Raw genomic sequence first — 17,820 nt, 5'->3', positions numbered from 1 at the left:
CTTTCCTCCGATCCTGCAAAATCACCGCAAAATAAGGAAACTGCAGAAAGCATTCGAAGGAATACTTCAGCTGCATTAAAGGGACCCTGAAACGGTTTTTACAATTTCTTTACAAACACAATTGGCCGGTAGACCAAGTCCTAAGAATAATTCAGAGATCGATTTGAGCTCTCTGAGTAAACTGTGTAATTTATTACAATGCTTTAAAGCTGCTAATCGCTCCAGATCACTGCAACTCGGCCAAATGTGTTTTCAACCGCCCGTACACCAAGCGACACGCTCTGCCCACTGACGTCATCCTTTCCAGCTGATCTCATTGGCTATGGAACGCGCAGCACAGAGTGCCGGTATCGAATCATCAGCGGAATTCATGAGTATGTGCTCTCGCACCACATCGTGATGCAGGCACTGTGAAGGCGGAGCTTAGCCCCGAGCGCTCAAAGCAGGAGTTGAGGGCAGTTGAGGGTGTAAGGTGGGGTGGAGGAAGAGGATACATTTTTAGTACTCGTAGCTCCATTATTAATGGATGTTTTGATTGAACTCTGGTGCCAATGATTTGCTCAAATAGTGGTCTAATCAAAAATAAAATGTGAAAAAACCGTTTCAGGAACCCTTTAAAGGGAAAAAATTTTTAAAAGGTCGTAAAGTTGATGTCACATGTGCTCTGGGTACCTACTGCCTAACTTATTAGCAAAATGAAACACTACTTATAATGTGACTCAGTGTCATTATTTATATATGTTTTAGAAGGAGTGTGTGGAAGTTAGCTTACTTTAATAAGCAACCAACTTGACAGGATTAAAAACGTAATCTGAATGAGCAAGAAATGTGAAATGCCACAGCCTCAAACAGACAGTCTGTCAGTAAGAAAAGAAAAAGAGGAACCCGTGGAAGTGACAAAGACGAGCACCGCAACCTCATCTTTGTGTAGTCAAATCCAAACCTTATTTCTCCCACAAGATAAAATGTGTTTTTTTCTAGCATTCAAAAATAACTTACCATCAAGAATATTCTTAACTTTATGGCACATGGTTATGATGGTCGACAGCCAACTGAAAGGTTGTGGGATCCAATCCCGGCCACAGCAGCTCCATGTTTGATGGAGGCCAAATGCTGAAGGCTTATGTACTGTGCAATGTCAGCATTAGCAGCCCCAGGTTATCGGAATTCCCCTAGACCTCCGGCGTGGCGTCCCTCATAATCACACTGTTGTTTCGGTATGTTAAGTCCTAACAGTCATTATTAACTTTAAAAAAGCTTGTGTTTGTAAAAGTCATCATTTCTTTACTCAGCCCATGAAATGACATAAGCGATTCTGCAGCAATCGAGTGAAAAAGCTACTCCAAAATGAAAGCAGTTAGCCTCTCATTGGTGTTCACTTTGCACTACAACACCGACTGTGCGGTCGGGTGAATGAACTGAGATATAGTAAAGTAAAAATGCAAAGCGTATTCACATGCGAAACTAAGCTGATTAATATATTGCCCCACTGACGATTCGCCAACCATCTTTCCCTCACCATCCGAGTGCTCCTCTTCGGAAGATGGAAAAGCTGCCTCATCTTCTTCAAAGCCATCCAGCTGGAACATCTCTGCACAGAGAGACAAATTCAGTGAGCTCTGAAGCCCACTATAAATCACAAGCAGTGAAATTTCATTACTAGTTTCTTATAAAAAAATATTTGACATAATCGCAATTATCAAAATTTCCCTAAATAAATAGATACCCTAGCAACACTACTTCAAATCAAATCAAATCCAAGTTTATTTTCTGTTCTATATTACAGAAAGGACTGCGAAAAAAAGCTATGTTTTGAAACAGCTTGACTAGTTCACAGCCACTTCAATGTTAATATCCCCCAAACATCCAACAGAACAGAGTTACGTTAGATGAAACCTCAAAGAATCCGTTTGAAGCAGCTTTTGTTTATTGAGAAATATGTACAGGAGTGCAGCACTTGAATGCCAAGGTTGCCATTTGTGAGTTTTGTTTAATATATTCTACAGTAAATCGACCTTCTGCAAAGTTGCTGCCATATGTTGGCTGTTGTGTGCATAGCCACCATGTTAGAGGCTCAGCACGGCGCAGTACGCACAGTCCGCGTGTATTTGTGCATGTGTATGTGTAAAGAATCGCAATGCCAACGTATTGCTGCGTCCCTTGCTACACACACAGAGGAACTCAGAATGCTGAAAAAAGAAAGACAAGTCGTGAACTTTGCCCCTTGTTATTTTTTCAAGCTGATGACGTTTCCAGCATGTGCTCCGGCTACTGCTCCTGAAACACATGTTGGCGTTCTCCTTCCTGAGCAAGGGGGACGTGCAATAGCTTTTGTACTCGTGTTCCCTCAAATTGCTGCACGCTGAAGCAAGGAAGTTTTTACAACATTTTCGCTAGTAGCAGTTTACCAAACAAAGGCAACTCATACGCTTCACACAGAAGCCACGTTCACGCAACGAGCTTTATCGTAGCTAATTGCATGTGCCTACATTTCATTCAATATGTTGTTTTATTTTATTATGTTTCAGTAACGATACACGCTGATTTAGAAACAAGTGTGCGTCATCCGTTTATTCTGAGAAGGAATGAAGGGTGCTAAAGCATCTTTGTTTCACAATGTTTTGTTCACTCTTCTGGTGTGTGACAAGCTGCCATTTAGTGGAATGACTCACGCATGACTGCGGACATTTTTCAAGCATTCGATGTGCTCGGAACGCAATCTTAACAAAATTATCAGCAATAACAGCGAACCTTGTCGAATAATGAGGCACAGTTTGCACTGAGCACTCTGGGCAGGCCTTGTGGGCGAAAACCGAATGAAACAAAAGGTAAAGTACCAAACGCGTGTGGCAGTATAAATTCAAGAAAGTGCCGCCTTGAATTTCCTGGCTGCCCCGCTCTGAGAAAGTCCTCTCCCCTTTGAGCTCTGAACCCTGGTCATGCACTGTGTCCAGGCCCATTCTTGAAGTGCCTGCACCTGAAGCTTATTCATTCACTTATTCTTTCATATCTTGCTTTTTTCATTATTGCAATAGAAATTATATGGACAGCCTCGGCTTATTTTCGCCGTCAAGTCCCGGATATCATCATCAGCCTGACTACGTCCACTGCTGAACAAAGGCCTCTCCCATGTTCCGCCAGTCAACTCGGTCCCGTGCTTGCTGCTGCCAATTTATACCCGCAAACTTCATAACCTGATCTGCCCACCTAAACTTCTATCTCCCCCTAACCCGCTTGCCTCCTCTGGGAATCCAGTTAGTTACCCTTAATGACCAGCGGTTATCCTGTCTACGCACTAAATGTCTGGCCCATTTTCATTTCCTCTTCTTGAGTTCAACTGATATCCTTAACCCCGGTTTGTTCCTTGATCCACTCTGCTCTCTTCTTGTCTCATAAAAATACACCTACCATTTTCTTTTCCATTGCTCGCTGTGTCGTTCTCAATTTAAGCTGAACCCTCTTTGTAAGTCTTCAGGTCTCTGCTACATAGCTAAGTACCGGCAAGATGCAGCTGTTATATACTTTTCTCTTGAGGGATAGTGGCAATCTACCTGTCATGATTTGAGAGTGCTTGTCAAATATATCACATATAAAAAGCCCAAATAAAATAAAACAGAAGAAAAAAATTCCAAGGCACCCATCACAGGTTCAGACCAGTGACCCCTTGCTCCTCAGCGGGCTGCATTAAGGAGCTAGGCCATGCCACTCGTGAACTCACTAACGGCGCCTCATTTACGAGTGCTCACTGTCAGTGGACCCAAAAGAAACATTCTTGAGCAAAGCATGTACTTTGTTTAGGCAAGCTTAACATGCTTTCATTAAACATTGACGTGTCTGATGGCTTGATCAATGGAGCGGTGGGCTCACTGAAGCACATACAGGATGAAAGGGGCATTCCAAAGCGTCTCTGGCTCCACTTTCACTCTGAAGCAACAGGAAAAATTGCTAGCATCAAGTTAAGGACTATTCAGGAAGTTGCTGGCTCTGCCGTGCCTGTGAATTTGGTTTTTATCGAAATGCGCACCACCACTATCACTTTAGAAGAACGAACTTTGCCCACTGCCCCACATGAGTTGTGGTGATGCTTGAACCATTAAAACAAGTAACCTTGCGAAATGACATCATGAGCTTCTTGCTGTACAACGTCTGTGTGGTGTGCTTACAGGATGTGCCAGTGATAGTCCCTCGAGACTTACACGTTAAGGCGCTTGCACGTGAAAACCAGTGGCTTGTCACGTTTCTCTAGGCCGAACTTGGACTTCGTCTCCTGTCGGATGTCACACAGTCAACGTTTCATAACACCTGTTAAGATATTTTCTTTTCGTTTTGCAGTGCTACTACTTGTACACCGCTAAACCAAGCCCTTGCATACTTGTAGGCTAAAATATTACTCTTTCGTTATTGCCTGCTTCTAAAACACCACTGCCAAACACAGTATTTGATTGCCTTTCTGATACCTGGGCATTGTATTGTTGGTGGATCTAATCTATAAAGAAGGAGCAGCAGCGATAACAGCAATAATGAATAAAGAAGAGAGAACTACGTGCAGTACTGGCCGATACTTGCTATTCAGCTCATTGTAAATAGACCAGCCTTACAAACTCAGCAAGACTACTTTGTAAACAATGTCTAAAGAAGGCAAGGAGATTGTAAAACAGTCTGATGAATTCCAAGGAGAACTTTGCCTAGAAGTTCACTCCCTCAAGGTGTGCATGGAGAAAAGAAAGAAAAAGAGGATGATGGGATAGAAAAACTGCTAAATGGAATCATATCAGAGATCGGAACGATTTGTGTGGAGCAACTGACGAGCTTCATGGTTACAGGAGCCCACATTCACAAAAACATGCCGGAAAACAAACACAGCGATGAGATGGAGGACTGCACTGACCAAGAGACCCAGACCAAGGCTGAGTCAGTATACAGGGCAAGAACAAATCTGTGAGCAGCACGGAGGCGGCGCGTGATGCCAAGCAGGCACATTGAGGAAGGACGAGAGTGAAGAGGTAACCTCCGCTGAGGGGCCACCAACGGGTTTGGGGCAGCAAGGAGAAGGTTGTCGGAGCTAACACGGGAAAGATCCAGCCCTGACAGCGTTCAGTTTTCGAACTGATTTTTTCTTTATTATCGCGCTGCACCCACCGCGCGGCCCAAATGCCAACTTCTTCCTTGACGAGCGGCGCATTGAGGCGCTACAAAGCTCCCCCCCCCGTAGAGCAAGAGCCGTAGGAATCACCAGAGGAGTCGCACAGTGGACATGCTTGGATGTTGGCATCCAGACTTTAGATTGAGACCCCGGGGCGGCCGTGAGAGCAGCGATATACGCAGGTTTCAGTCGATCAGCAGCCACGACGCCTTCACGGCCATTGATGTTCAGCGTGAACGTCTTAGGTGTACGATGGAGTACTCGGAATGGGCCATCATAGGTTGGTGTAAGTGGTGGCCATATTTGGTCACGCCAAACGAAGATGTGACTGCAGTCATGCAGATCCTGACTGACGAAGACAGAGTGGGGGTGTCAGTCGGCAGGAATCACAGGAGCAAGGTCCCGAAACGTGGTGCGCAGCTCTCGAATGTACGTGGAGGCATCGTGAGTGGAAGGTGGCGATGATGGCTCGAAGAATTTTCCTGGAAGACGCAGGGAAACGCCATAGACTAGTTCAGCTGATGAGCAGCCGAGATCCACTTTCAATGCTGATCGGATGCCCAGAAGTACGAAGGGGAGGTGGTCGAGCCAACGTTCCCTTGGCTGGTGAGCAGTGAGGGCAGCTTTCAGTTGTCGATGAAGCCGTTCGACCATGCCACTGGCGGAAGGATGGTAGGCAGTTGTGTGGATGTGTCGAATGCCCAGGATATTGGCAAGTGCGGCGAAAAGGGCCGATTGAAACTGACGACCGCGATCAGTGGTGACGACAGAAGGGCATCCAAAGCGCGACACCCAGCCGTTTGTGAAAGCCTTGGCAACTGTTGTGCTGTAATGTCGCAAAAGGGAAACGCTTCCGGCCATTTGGTGAAGTGATCCACACATGTCAGCAGGTAACAGGCTCCTTGCGATGACGGAAGAGGACCGACGATGTCGAGATGAACGTGAGAAAACCTTGCGTCTGGAGGCCGAAACGGGGATGTTGCTGTGACAGTGTGACGGTGAACTTTAACGCGCTGGCACTCAAGGCAGGTTCGCGCCCAGAGTCGGACATCAGCATTGATGCTTGGCCAAAGGAAACGAGATGTGACTAGCTTCTGGGTTGCACGAATACCAGGATGGCTCATGCTGTGCAATTGATCAAAAATTGCACGACGAAAAGCTGAAGGCACGAAGGGCCAAGGGACACCAGTAGACGTTTCGCACGTTATTAATGAGGTAGAAAATGAAAGAGGGCACTCCGTGAACGATAGAGACGTGGATGAAGAGCGAAGACGATGCAGCTCAGGATCGTTGCTTTGGGCAGCTGCTAGCTCTTCCATGCCTAGTGGTGGCTGGGTCGACAAGGCATCGATGCGGGATAGTGCATCAGCAGCAGCATTTTCCGGCCCATGTACGTGTCTGAGATTCACAGTGAACTCGGAAATAAAGCATAGTTGACGGATCTCCCGTGCAGTATAATTGCTGTGATTGCGATGGAAGGCAAACGTCAGGGCCTTGTGGTCTGTAACGACGTAAAAGTCCCGGCCCTCCAATAAATGACGAAAATGTTTGATGGCGAGGTATACCGCGAGGAGTTCTCGGGCAAATGTACTGTATTTTGCCTCTGGTGGCTTCAGTTTTTGCGAGAAAAACCCAAGGGGCTGCCAACCGAATACGTGCTGCTCGAGAACGGCGCCAACTGCCACGCTTGATTCATCGGTGATGAGACGAATTGGGGCATCAGGGACGGGATGTATGAGCATGGTCTGCCAGAGCCTTCTTAGCAGTGCCGAAGGCAGATGCAGTGTCCTTGGGCCACTCCAGTGGCGCAGCCGGGTCTTTCTTTTTAGCCAATAGGTCGGTCAAGGGTTTTGGGAATGTGGCGCACTTTGGAAGAAAGCGGCGATAGAAGTTTAGTAGGCCCAGAAATTCTCAGAGTCTCTTCAGTGAAGTCGGGGGTGGAAAGTTTTAAATAGCCTTCACTTTGCTGGCGAGTGGTTGAATACCCTTTGAAGTGACAAGGTGGCCTAGGAACTCTATTTTAGCGACGCCGAAGAGGCACTTATTGGGATTAATTATGAGGCCTTAATCATCCAGGCGGTGGAACAGGGTGCGCAGGTGGGCTTCATGCTCAGGGCCGGATGAGCTTGCTACAAGGAGGTCATCAAGCTGGGCAAATACGAAATCGAGACCTCGCGTGACCTCGTTGATAGTGCGCTGAAAGGTCTGTGCAGAGTTGCGCAATCCAAAAGGCATCCTCACATATTCAAACAGACCGAATGGTGTGGTGATGGCCGTCTTCGGAATGTCGGCGGGTTCTACAAGAATCTGATGGTAAGCCTTCACTAAGTCAACCTTAGAGAAGATTGTGCACCCAGCCAAATTTGATGTGAAATCCTGTATGTGAGGAAGTGGATAGCGGTCTGGTAAGGTGTGGGCATTGAGAGCGCAGTAATCCCCACATGGTCTCCAGTTGCCAGGATCTTTCTTCGGCACCATGTGGAGTGGCGACGCCCAGTTGCTAGAGGAAACCGCACAATGCCGAGTTCAAGCATGTGCTCAAACTCACGGCGGGCGATGGCGAGGCGTTCTCCAGATAGTCGACGGGGTCGTCTACAAACGGGAAGTCCAGTGGTCACAATGTGGTGAGTGATGGAATGCTTCACCGGTGACTCTCTGGTGTGCGGCTTCGTGATGCTGGGAAAGTCGTCGAGTATTTTTGCATACGGCGAAGCAGGTGTGAGAGCTCGCAGTCCCGTTGGTGAGGAAGTACAGAGTACACCGTTGATGGAGAGGCGGGTGTTGAGATCAATGAGGCGATGAGCATACATGTCCACAGCAAGGTTAAAAAAAATCAGGAAGTCAGCTCCAAGAACAGCTTGCGAGACATTAGCGGGGATGAAAATCCAGCGGAACGTACGGCGCAGTTCAAGGTCAAGTGTAAGAGAGCGTTGGCCGTATGTGCAAATGGCGGAATTGTTGATCGCTTGGAGTGGGCAGGTCTGTTCGTTGCGACGGCGATCTGCACACGAGGCCGGGATGACGCTAACCTGGGCTCCTGTGTCGACTAGGAAGGAAGCGCCAGTGATCTTATCGGAAACATAGAAAAGGCGGCATGACTTTCGACCAGTACCACTTGCCGCCGTCAGTGGCCGGTCATCGCATTTCCCGACCAGGAGCACGGGAAATGCGGGCGAGTGCACTTGCGAGCAGAGGCACCGAATCGGCGGTGGTACCAACACACGATTGAGGATGAAACGTCCCGCGGCGCGTCGGGTGGCCGAAGTTCCGGAGAACGTGGGGGCGTCGAGGAGCGACTGTGTATCTGGAACCTGGATGACGGTTGACGATGCGCAGGTACAAAGTCATCGAGGCGCCTGACGAGGGCGTCCAAACGGTTCTCAATGCTCGCGAGCGCCGGGTTTGCAGCAGTGGCCGGTGGCGGTGTGGTAACGGCGTTGAGGCTATGTGCCCGAGAGTAGTCCGCCACTCAGTCAGTCATTTCAGCGAGTGTGTCTACTGGGACATCTCCTGCAGCTACGAGGACCGGGACCATGCTCTGCGATAAGCGCTGGAGGAACAACTCACGTAACAGTTGCTCCTCTTGAGGGGCGGAGGGGGGTCGCCAAGGAGCTGGCGCATGCGTCGCAGGAGCTGTGATGGGCGACGGTCACCGAGCTCTGTAGCCGTGATGAGCTGTTAGAGTCTGCTGTGTTCGGACTCAGACTTGCGGGGAATTATAGCTGCCTTCAACGTCTCGTAGGGATGGCTCAGGTGCGGCGACGCTAAAATATCAGCTAAGTCGTCGGCTACGTTCGGAGGTAAGCGCGATACCAGATGCCAGTGCCTGGTCTGTTGGCTGGTGATTTGCCGTAGACGGAAGTGCGCCTCGACCTGTAGAAACCATGTACTCGGGCTGTTGGGCCAAAATAGTGGCAGGATGACATTTTGAATCGCAGCGACTGCAGCACCGCTAGGTCTGGTGTCTTCTTGGGCGTCAGGACCGGTAGGATTGGTGGCAGAGCCGGCGGGATCCATGCGGGATGATCGGGGCTGTGTGTTCTTTATCGGGTCACCATTAACTGTCGCAGCTAACACGGGAAAGATCCAGCCCTGACAGCTTTCAGTTTTTGAACTGATTTTTTTTTTATTATCGCGCTGCACCCGCCGCGCGGCCCAAATGCCAATTTCTTCTTCCTTGACGAGCGGCGCATTGAGGCGCTACAAGGTAAACGACGCAGCTGCAGGCAAGGCTCTGAAAGCAGATCCCAAGGAAGAAAAGGCAACCACAGACAGCAGCTGCAAGGTGGTTGCCACCACAACAGCTGGCACGAAAGTGCATGCAGAGTTCCCAGTTGGCAATGGCTATGCCAAAACCTTGGTGAAAAGGTGGACGAACTGCACCGGAGTGTGGTCGCGTATGCTACATGCGATCTGCTGTCAAAAAAGGCTCCACAATGTCTGAGGAAAGAAAGACAGAAAGGCAAAAAACACTGACTAACAACCGATCATTTGTTGCCGCCACCTGTGCATATAGTATATGTGCCACAACAAAGAGGTTGAAACACGATTGTGACCAAGGTAAAAGCAAGATAAGATGGCTGCTTCCAACCAGATAATGACAATAATAACCTAAAAACAATAAAAAATTATTAAAGACATTTAGAAAATTCACGCATGCGTGATGAGTGAGAAACACCAGTCCACGACGGAACAACAGCACAAAGAATAATGATCAACAATCAAACAAGACCTCTAAGAAATGCGATTTCAGCGTCAGACAAACCTATGGAAGGCCTGCTCACACATTTCTCAGCTGCTTGATGAATGAAAAAAGCCTAGACAATCTCACACTCTAACTTATCCCTCAAGGCCTGATATTTACGCATGAAAGGCCTGATAATGAAAGGCCTGATGATTTATTGACATTTGCTTGTTTTTCACAGATAACCATATCTGTTGGAAGTACAATCCTAGATCTAATAAACCTTTGTTACCTCATGACAGCGGCCATTCTGACCTTGTTAAATGGAGCATCGCAATAAATTTGTTTGCACTCAGCCCTTAATAAGTCTTGTACATATGCTATTTCATCTAGCTTCGACGCGCAGGTTACCAGACTGAAGGAGGCGGGATATCCCCCTGAATTGATTTCTGCAGCTTGTGAAACCCTGTTACAGAACATAAAACACGATCAAACAAAAGAGAAACTTAGTAGAAAAATGTGGCATGTGCACGTTATGTCATACATTCAGAAAATTTCGCATAACTTGAAGAGACTTGCATCAAAGCATGACTTTCAAGTTTTACTGTCCGTGCCTTGCAAACTCTCAAGGCTATGTGGCATGACGAACAGAGGTAAACAGCCTGGCTGCGCAACCAAAGACAGAAACAGGTTCACTGAGTGCATTTTTGACGTGCTTTGTAAGTTTCTTTTGAGTTGTGGACTTATGTACATTGGTCAAACTGGCAGGTGTTTTAATGGAAGTGCCAAAAAGCATGATTATAATGTACGGAATACGACTTAGTGGTTTTCTGGCTGACCATTGCAGGCGTTGCAGCTGCTCTCCTGACTTTAGCAGCACACAGTTTTTAATGATGGGGAAGGACAAGTCAGAGTGTGAGATTGTCTAGGCTTTTTTCATCCATGAAGTAGGTGACAAATGCATCAGCAGGCCTTCCATAGCTTTCTCTGATGCTAAAATCGTGTTTCTTAGAGGTTTTTTTTTTGATTGAAGGAGCTAGACACACACTTATCCGATCCGCCAAATCTTACGCCGTCCACAACGAACAAGAACAAATTATGGTAAACAAACTTTTACCCATCAAACAATTTGCATATTAAACAAATTAGAACATAAGCTTAATTTTTGACTGTACAGAAAAAGCATTTAAGGTACAAGTTAAAGAAGTGCTAATGCAGGAAAACATACTTTTTGATGGGTCCTAAAAAAATACTGATGTTAGCAATGGTAGTAGTCGGGCGATGGAAATCTTGATGATGATGTCTGGCACTTTGTGGCGCAAGGGCCAATTGATGGCCAAAGAGCGCCATTTCGATGAGTACAGATGCGGACAATGATATGTTGCGTGGCTGTATAGGGGCCTTAAAATTCCTCGCGATAATGCGGGTAAAAACATAAGTATTAAGATCATGACAGTGGCGTGATATGCATAGTAAAAAGGGTGACAAAGGTTTGATAATAAAAACATGTAAAAATATTTGGCACTAGCACAAGTGCCTCATCAGCACCCTTGTGTCCAAGGGCTGCGAGACAAGTGCTTTTAAATGTAGTCACCTCTCTTGAAAGGTCTTGAGAGGTCTTGATGAAAATCTTGTACTGCATGTATTTTATTAACTATAAAATATAACGGTATGTATCACATGTCTCTAATGTTCTAGCCTGATTCCTTCCCGAGTGATTGTTATTTAAGTATGTTATGTAGTAAGTATGTTACAAGATTTGTATAATCAGTCAGATTCAATGTAATATGATATTTTTGTCAGCTATTCCTTGCTATGTTGCTTCTTTTGTTCATGAAGGTCTGGATGCCGCGAAAGCTGTCTTTTATTTTTATTTTTTTATGTACAAACTGTGTACAAGGGTGTTGGGTCCTCTGTCAGGCTATATGCCTTTAGCCCCAACATCCTTTTGTTTCTTGTGTCTTGCACAAGAAAACAATAAAACAAATTTTGAAAATTGAATTGAACTAAAAGTTGTTGATCATTATTCTTTGTGCTCTTGTTTCCTCATAGAGTGGTGTCTCACTCATCACGCATGCGTGAATTTTCTAAATGCTTTTTATCATTTTTATCATATTTAGTTTATGATTTTCATTATCTGGTTGGAAGCAACCATGTTATCTTGCTTTTACCTATGTCACAATCGTGTTTCTCTCTCTTTGTTGAGGCACATATATATGCACAGGTGACGGCAATAAATGATCAGTTGTTAGTCAGCGCTCCTTGCCTCTCTGTCTTTCTTTTCTCGTGTCGTTGCACTGCCCTTTCAAAATAAGTGCTATGAACCAGCTAGACCAAAGCAAAGTAGTTCTGCCCAATGTCATCGGACGGAAGGAGGCCGTACTAAAGCAGCAACAGGGAGCGCGCCGATGGCAAAAGAGAACAACGAACAGCAGCCACTGTACATCACTCTTTTCTTTGAGGCTGAACGGCCACCAACAATGAATTGCAGCTGAGACTTCGAATAATAAAGACATGTTCCTTAGTTTCCCAGAATCGTCTCTGAGGGATCACAATGTTTTTTTGGTATGATAATAAATCACATACTTGACACAAAGCTTGAAACAGTCTGCAAATGATTCTTGCTCTACCAATCTCAATGTGCTTTTAAGAGAAACTGTCCTAACCATTTCACAGTCCCTTTAAGAGACAAGAGCTTTCTTTGTAGTAGCAATATAATAGAGCACAACGCACCTCCTTCAAGCTGGGCAGCCACTCTGCATTTTACATCAGACATCTGTGGTGCCATTGGCCGCTGCTTCACACTGGTCACTGCAAGAAAAGACAACACCATTTAGGACAAACCAGCTTCTGTGAAAAGATACACTACACCTCTGCAAAGCAAGTATCTGCAGTAGAACTGTACTTGCTGCAAAGATAAATGTGCGCTGGTTACATCCTTTTTCGAAACAGCGATCATGCCAAACAGAGCTATCAATAACAGGATTTGAGCAACCTTTTAACCAAGCCGCTTGACACACTCTTGGGGCCTATTCACGGTCATGTGCAATCATTTCAGCAGACATCACGTTCACTACAAACTAAGTTTACGTGCATTGACAATGATTGTCAAGAACACGATGCTCAAGCACGCACCCCGGCCAGCAGACACCTGTTCTTGGCCACCACTCTTGCTGACGATAATGTGCCAGAGGGCATCTTGATCACGTGCCGTTCGAAGCCGCAGCCGCTCCAATGCCTGCGCCTGCTGCTCCTGGTAAAGCCTGCACGGCACAAGCACCAGTGCCTCAGAATAAGCTCACTTCGACACTAGAACACTTCTTTCAGCTAACCCTTAAACATTCTGTGTGTACAACTACTTCAAAGCATTTTATAGTGAGGTGGCTGCAGCTGCAGTTAAGCTGCAGCATAAAAACTTGAGCAAAATCCTTAGTGAAAGGAACCCGCGTTATTCACAACCAAACATCTTGTAGGCTATACATTATTAACCTAGAAATAAATAAGTGTGTTTATTCATTACTTACAATATTTTTTTGCGCCGGTGCAAAAGAAGACAGGTGTAGAGGCAATGTCTCACAATAGTGAACATCTAAGTGACACACTGAGATGGCAACCGAGACGTGGAGTGGTAAAACTGATTTCGATGACATATGAGAAGTCAACTTTGCTGAACCAGAGATCCAACTGGCATTACTTGACGGTATGCCTGTAAGGTCCTCTTCCCAGCAGCCATGCATCAAGCATAAAGAGCAAGAACGAATGTATATCTGGTTTTGATATTGTGATCACTGCCTTTGGTGACAACAGTGCCATCCTGTAGGTATCGGCATGCATAATTTGGAAAAGTAGGAGGATACTTGAGGTTTGCCTACGAGAGTAACCGTCGTATTCACAAACGCTCCTCGAATTGACTTTCACCCTTCACTTGACATAGTTGAGCACTGCATCACCGCTCGGCTGAAAATGACACTGTGCTAGTCAAGAATCACAGCAGATTATCGCTGATATGCAGTGACTTGCCGTGCCTGGAGACTGCGCTCCCATCGGCTTTCTCTAGTGAAGGTGCAGCTTTGAGTGAAGGGACGTTCTAGAATACGGGGGTAAGTCCCAATAGGGTAACCGAGCCTCATGCTTATCTCAATTGCTAGCCAAGCCTCTGTTCTCGGTGCATGCTTCAACTGTGTTGTAAAAAAAACCGACCGACTGTACACATAACTTTGGCTGTTTCAGACTGTGCACACAACCTTGGTTATTTCAAGTGTGTAGGAATTCCTTCTGCAAGTATGCACTCAAACCTCAATACAATGAAGTCAGATATAACAAAATATCAGTTATAACGAAGTACAGGATTATTAGTCATGCAACACACATGGTGTAAAAAGTACAATTAAACCTGGATATAATGAAATTGACAAGTTCCGAGAAAAATTCGTTATAAAGAAGATTTTTGTTACATGCAGGTTTGGTACAAAAATTCGAAAAAAAAATGCAAAATTTTAACAAAACCGGAACAAAAGGCAGAAATAACCCAAAACAGTTATTTAAGGGGGGGGCGCGGCAAGTAAAGTGCCGGTTTTGGTCAAAATATGCGATTTTCTGATTTATTTTTTTTCGTAATCTTCAGACCTTCAACTTCCTTGTTCTAAAATATTACAGCAAAACGTGCGCTACAAATCTTGCAAATAGTGTTTTTGCCGAGGCTAGTCGCCGAAAAGTGCAAAAAAAAAAGTCCCTGAAACGGTGTTGCTCACGCCGCACAAACGCGCCAAGTTGTTGACCATGAGTCGCCATTTTGGCAGCTTTGGAAAGAGGAGAAAGCCTGCTTCCCGATGGTCGCGGTCTCGTATTTCGCAGAGTGAAAATAAAAGCGCGAGGAGCAAGTAAAAAAACGAAAATGAAGAACGGCAATTGGCTGCGCGGGTCACGTGGTAGCAGGCACGACCTCTTACTGGTCAAAGCTGCGCCGCGCACCTTGGCAACCTTGGAAGCGCGAGCGCATCTGCGGCCGCCGCGCCGAGAATCATCCGGCGTGCGCTTCGTTTTTTGCCAGTTTGCTGTTTTTGTGATAGTTCGCGTGCTTTTTTTACCAAGCTTAGTTTACATCGGTGGTCTCTTCTGAGTGCTTGCTCATACTGTGGTGCTATGTTGCCGCAAAAAAAGTTCCGAGCGTCCACAAGTACGGCAAGCGTCGGAAAGCTTGGAACAAAGGGCAGACGACTGCGGCTGCCGTCCCAGTCGCAGTTCCGGACGGAGCATGCTCTTCAAGCGTCACGGAGCCTCTACTCAGACCCTTCGCTGATTGTTGTGAGGCCGAGAGTGTGGAAGGTGCCACATCGCCGTATGTCGGACCGCCGGATGCCGTCAACCGTGATGGACGCTCTCGCGAACCTGATTGCGGTGGCACCGCGTCGGCAGCCGTTGCAACTCCGGGCGTTCACGCGTCGAAGATTTTATCGCGAGTTTCGGCCCAGATTCCGAGCAGTGAAGAAATCGCGCAGCGGGCGCAGACAAGGCGGGATGTTTTGGATGCCGTAGCATCGAAGTCCGCTTCAAAGCGGAAGCTCGAGCTTCTAAACGAAGGCTGCGACGAAAATGACGGCAGTAAGGACTCCACATTCTTCATTGTAAATAAGAAGATGCTGAACGGTCTGCTTTCGTCAGCAAAGTGCAACAAGTGCGACGAAGGGTCGATACGCCTCAAGACTACGCACTGCCTTGGACTCGCGGCGAGGATGGAACTTTTTTGTGACAATGGTCGTCCCCGAGGTGCTCCGGGCAACAAAAAACGAACCCCTTTGAGGTAAACGTGCGTGCTTTGAGGGCTGTGCAGTCAGTTGGCAGAAAACAATCTGTCATAAATGACATTTTTTCTGCGATGGACATTTCGCATCGAGCACTGCACCACAAGTCCTACCAGAGACTGCAAAGGAAGTACAGCCACCCTGCCACCACATCAGCTGCCACCCGCATTGAAGCAGAAAGTGCACAGAAGGTGCATGACATTTACAAGGACCTAGGAGGAGTGCCAGGCAACATTGACGTCATTTACGACGGCACGTGGATGATGAGGGGGCACAGAAGTCATATTGGCGTGGGCTGTGTAATCGAGCTGTACACAGACTTGGTCTTGGACCACTGTGTACTGTCCAACTACTGCCAAGGCTGTGCTGTTGGCCCCAAGCCTGGTGATGACAACTATGAGGAGTGGCTTGAGAAACACAAGCCACAGTGCCAAAAGAACACCGATGCTAATGCAGGCTAAATGGAAGTAGAAGCAGCTAAGATCATGTTTGAAAGATCGTTTACCAAGTACAAGCTTTGATACATCAATGTGCTCTGTGACGGTGACAGGCGTACGTACCTTGCCCTCACGCAAGACAAGGTGTATGGCTACATGGTGATCAAGAAACAGGAGTGTGTGAACCATGTGAAAAAAAGAATGGGCACTTCCTTGCGCAACCTTCTTGATGAGCACAAATCCAAAGGCCGAGGACTGAGCATGGGTGGCAAAGGCCGGCTGACGCAGGGCCTGATAAAGAAGTTAACGAATTATTATGGCTGGGCCATTAAGAGCCACCCCAACGATGTTCCTGGCATGGAGAGGGCCATCATGGCCACTTATTACCATGTAACATCCACAGACCAGGATCCACACCACGACCTGTGCCCAAGTGGGACCGACTACTGGTGCCCGCACAATCAGGCATTGGCCAAGGGAGAGCCGCTGCCGCCTCACAAACATAAACTGCCCCCTCACGTGCGAGTGGCACTGCTGCCAATCTACAAGCGCCTCTCGAACAAAGAGCTCCTTGAAAGGTGTGCGCAGGGAAAAACCCAGAACGCTGTGGAGAGTATGAACAGCGTCATTTGGTCACTCCAGTCCAAGAGCCAGTTCGCCTCCCTTCAGAGTGTGGAAAGTGCAGTTGCAGATGCAGTCTGCCGTTTCAATGGTGGCTGCAAGAGTGCGCTGCAAGAGATCACTGCTCAACTGGGCTTCAATCCACGAGACTGCTCTTTGCGGCGAGCAGCCGAAAAGGATGCCAAAAGGGTAAAGAGGGCTCAAAAGGCGCATTGTTCCACAACAAAGAAGTGCGAAACTGGGTTGTGCTCTACAGAGACCAAGGCCACAGCATCTCAGGATTACTGCCCAGGAGGATTCTGAGTGTTTTAGGCATGTTGTGAACTTCCAAACAAGAGTGAACTTTCAAAGTCAGTTTTCTCAACTCTTGATTTTCGCCTATGTGCCTTCGCGAGAACATCTGTCATTTTCTAACAAAGACTGATAGAGTCGTTCCGTTTTTTGCACTAGGCTCAGGAGGCCTTTAGCAGTGCAATAAAGCTTTATCTTTCTTCTTACTCATTATTTAAAATTTTTAGAACACATTTTATAATCACTGCGATGTGTGCGCAAAACAACGTCCATGTTTTGGAAATTTTGTTTATGGTTTTATGAACTAGAAAAATCAACTAATAGCTTCTTTGCACAAGTTGATGCTTTGGGAACATAATATTATGAAAAAATAATTTCATTTAGCAATAATTATCTCTTTAATTGTGAAGAGCATTAATTAGTATAATTATGCTTGTAACTCAAAAAGTACAAGAGGTATTCGACAACAGTTTTCATATTTGGAATCCTCAAAATCATCCACATACACACACCAAATTTCATCACAAACAGTACATTAATAAAAAAAATTAGTTTTACTTGCCACGCCCCCCCTTAACAGTAAAAAAAACTGTGTTAATATTGTGATAGCAATTATATGAACACTCATGGCTGGCTTTTGCCGTCACAGCCATGTTCCGTAAGAAGTACAAATTGATAACATGCCCATGTGCATCCTAACTTTTATGAGTGGGTAAAAGCGTGTGAGCAGAACTGAAGCAGAGATAAAATCAGCCGGCCCATCTCTATTACCTGGAGGGAACATACGATAACATCCCCGCGCGTGTTAGAACTGCGGTCGAATGTTCAAACAAAAAGGAAGCC

At 46.4% G+C, this 17,820-nt stretch overlaps 1 protein-coding gene across 6 annotated transcripts in view; it reads right to left on the bottom strand.

The window, feature by feature from the left end:
- Positions 1-17,820, bottom strand: part of LOC119169213 (uncharacterized) — a 223,967-nt gene that overhangs the window by 129,065 nt on the left and 77,082 nt on the right. For all 6 annotated transcript variants that reach the window (XM_075886108.1, XM_037420324.2, XM_075886114.1 and 3 more), the window contains 3 exons: positions 12,963-13,090; positions 12,561-12,638; positions 1,520-1,591 (listed from right to left, as the gene is read on the bottom strand). In XM_075886108.1, the coding sequence (XP_075742223.1) occupies positions 1,520-1,591; positions 12,561-12,638; positions 12,963-13,090 (278 nt within the window). The remainder of the gene's footprint in view (positions 1-1,519; positions 1,592-12,560; positions 12,639-12,962; positions 13,091-17,820) is intronic.

This window comes from Rhipicephalus microplus, chromosome 2 (genome assembly GCF_043290135.1).
Source record: "Rhipicephalus microplus isolate Deutch F79 chromosome 2, USDA_Rmic, whole genome shotgun sequence".
Lineage (NCBI taxonomy): Eukaryota > Metazoa > Arthropoda > Arachnida > Ixodida > Ixodidae > Rhipicephalus > Rhipicephalus microplus.
This window is presented reverse-complemented; position numbering and strand designations above follow the sequence as displayed.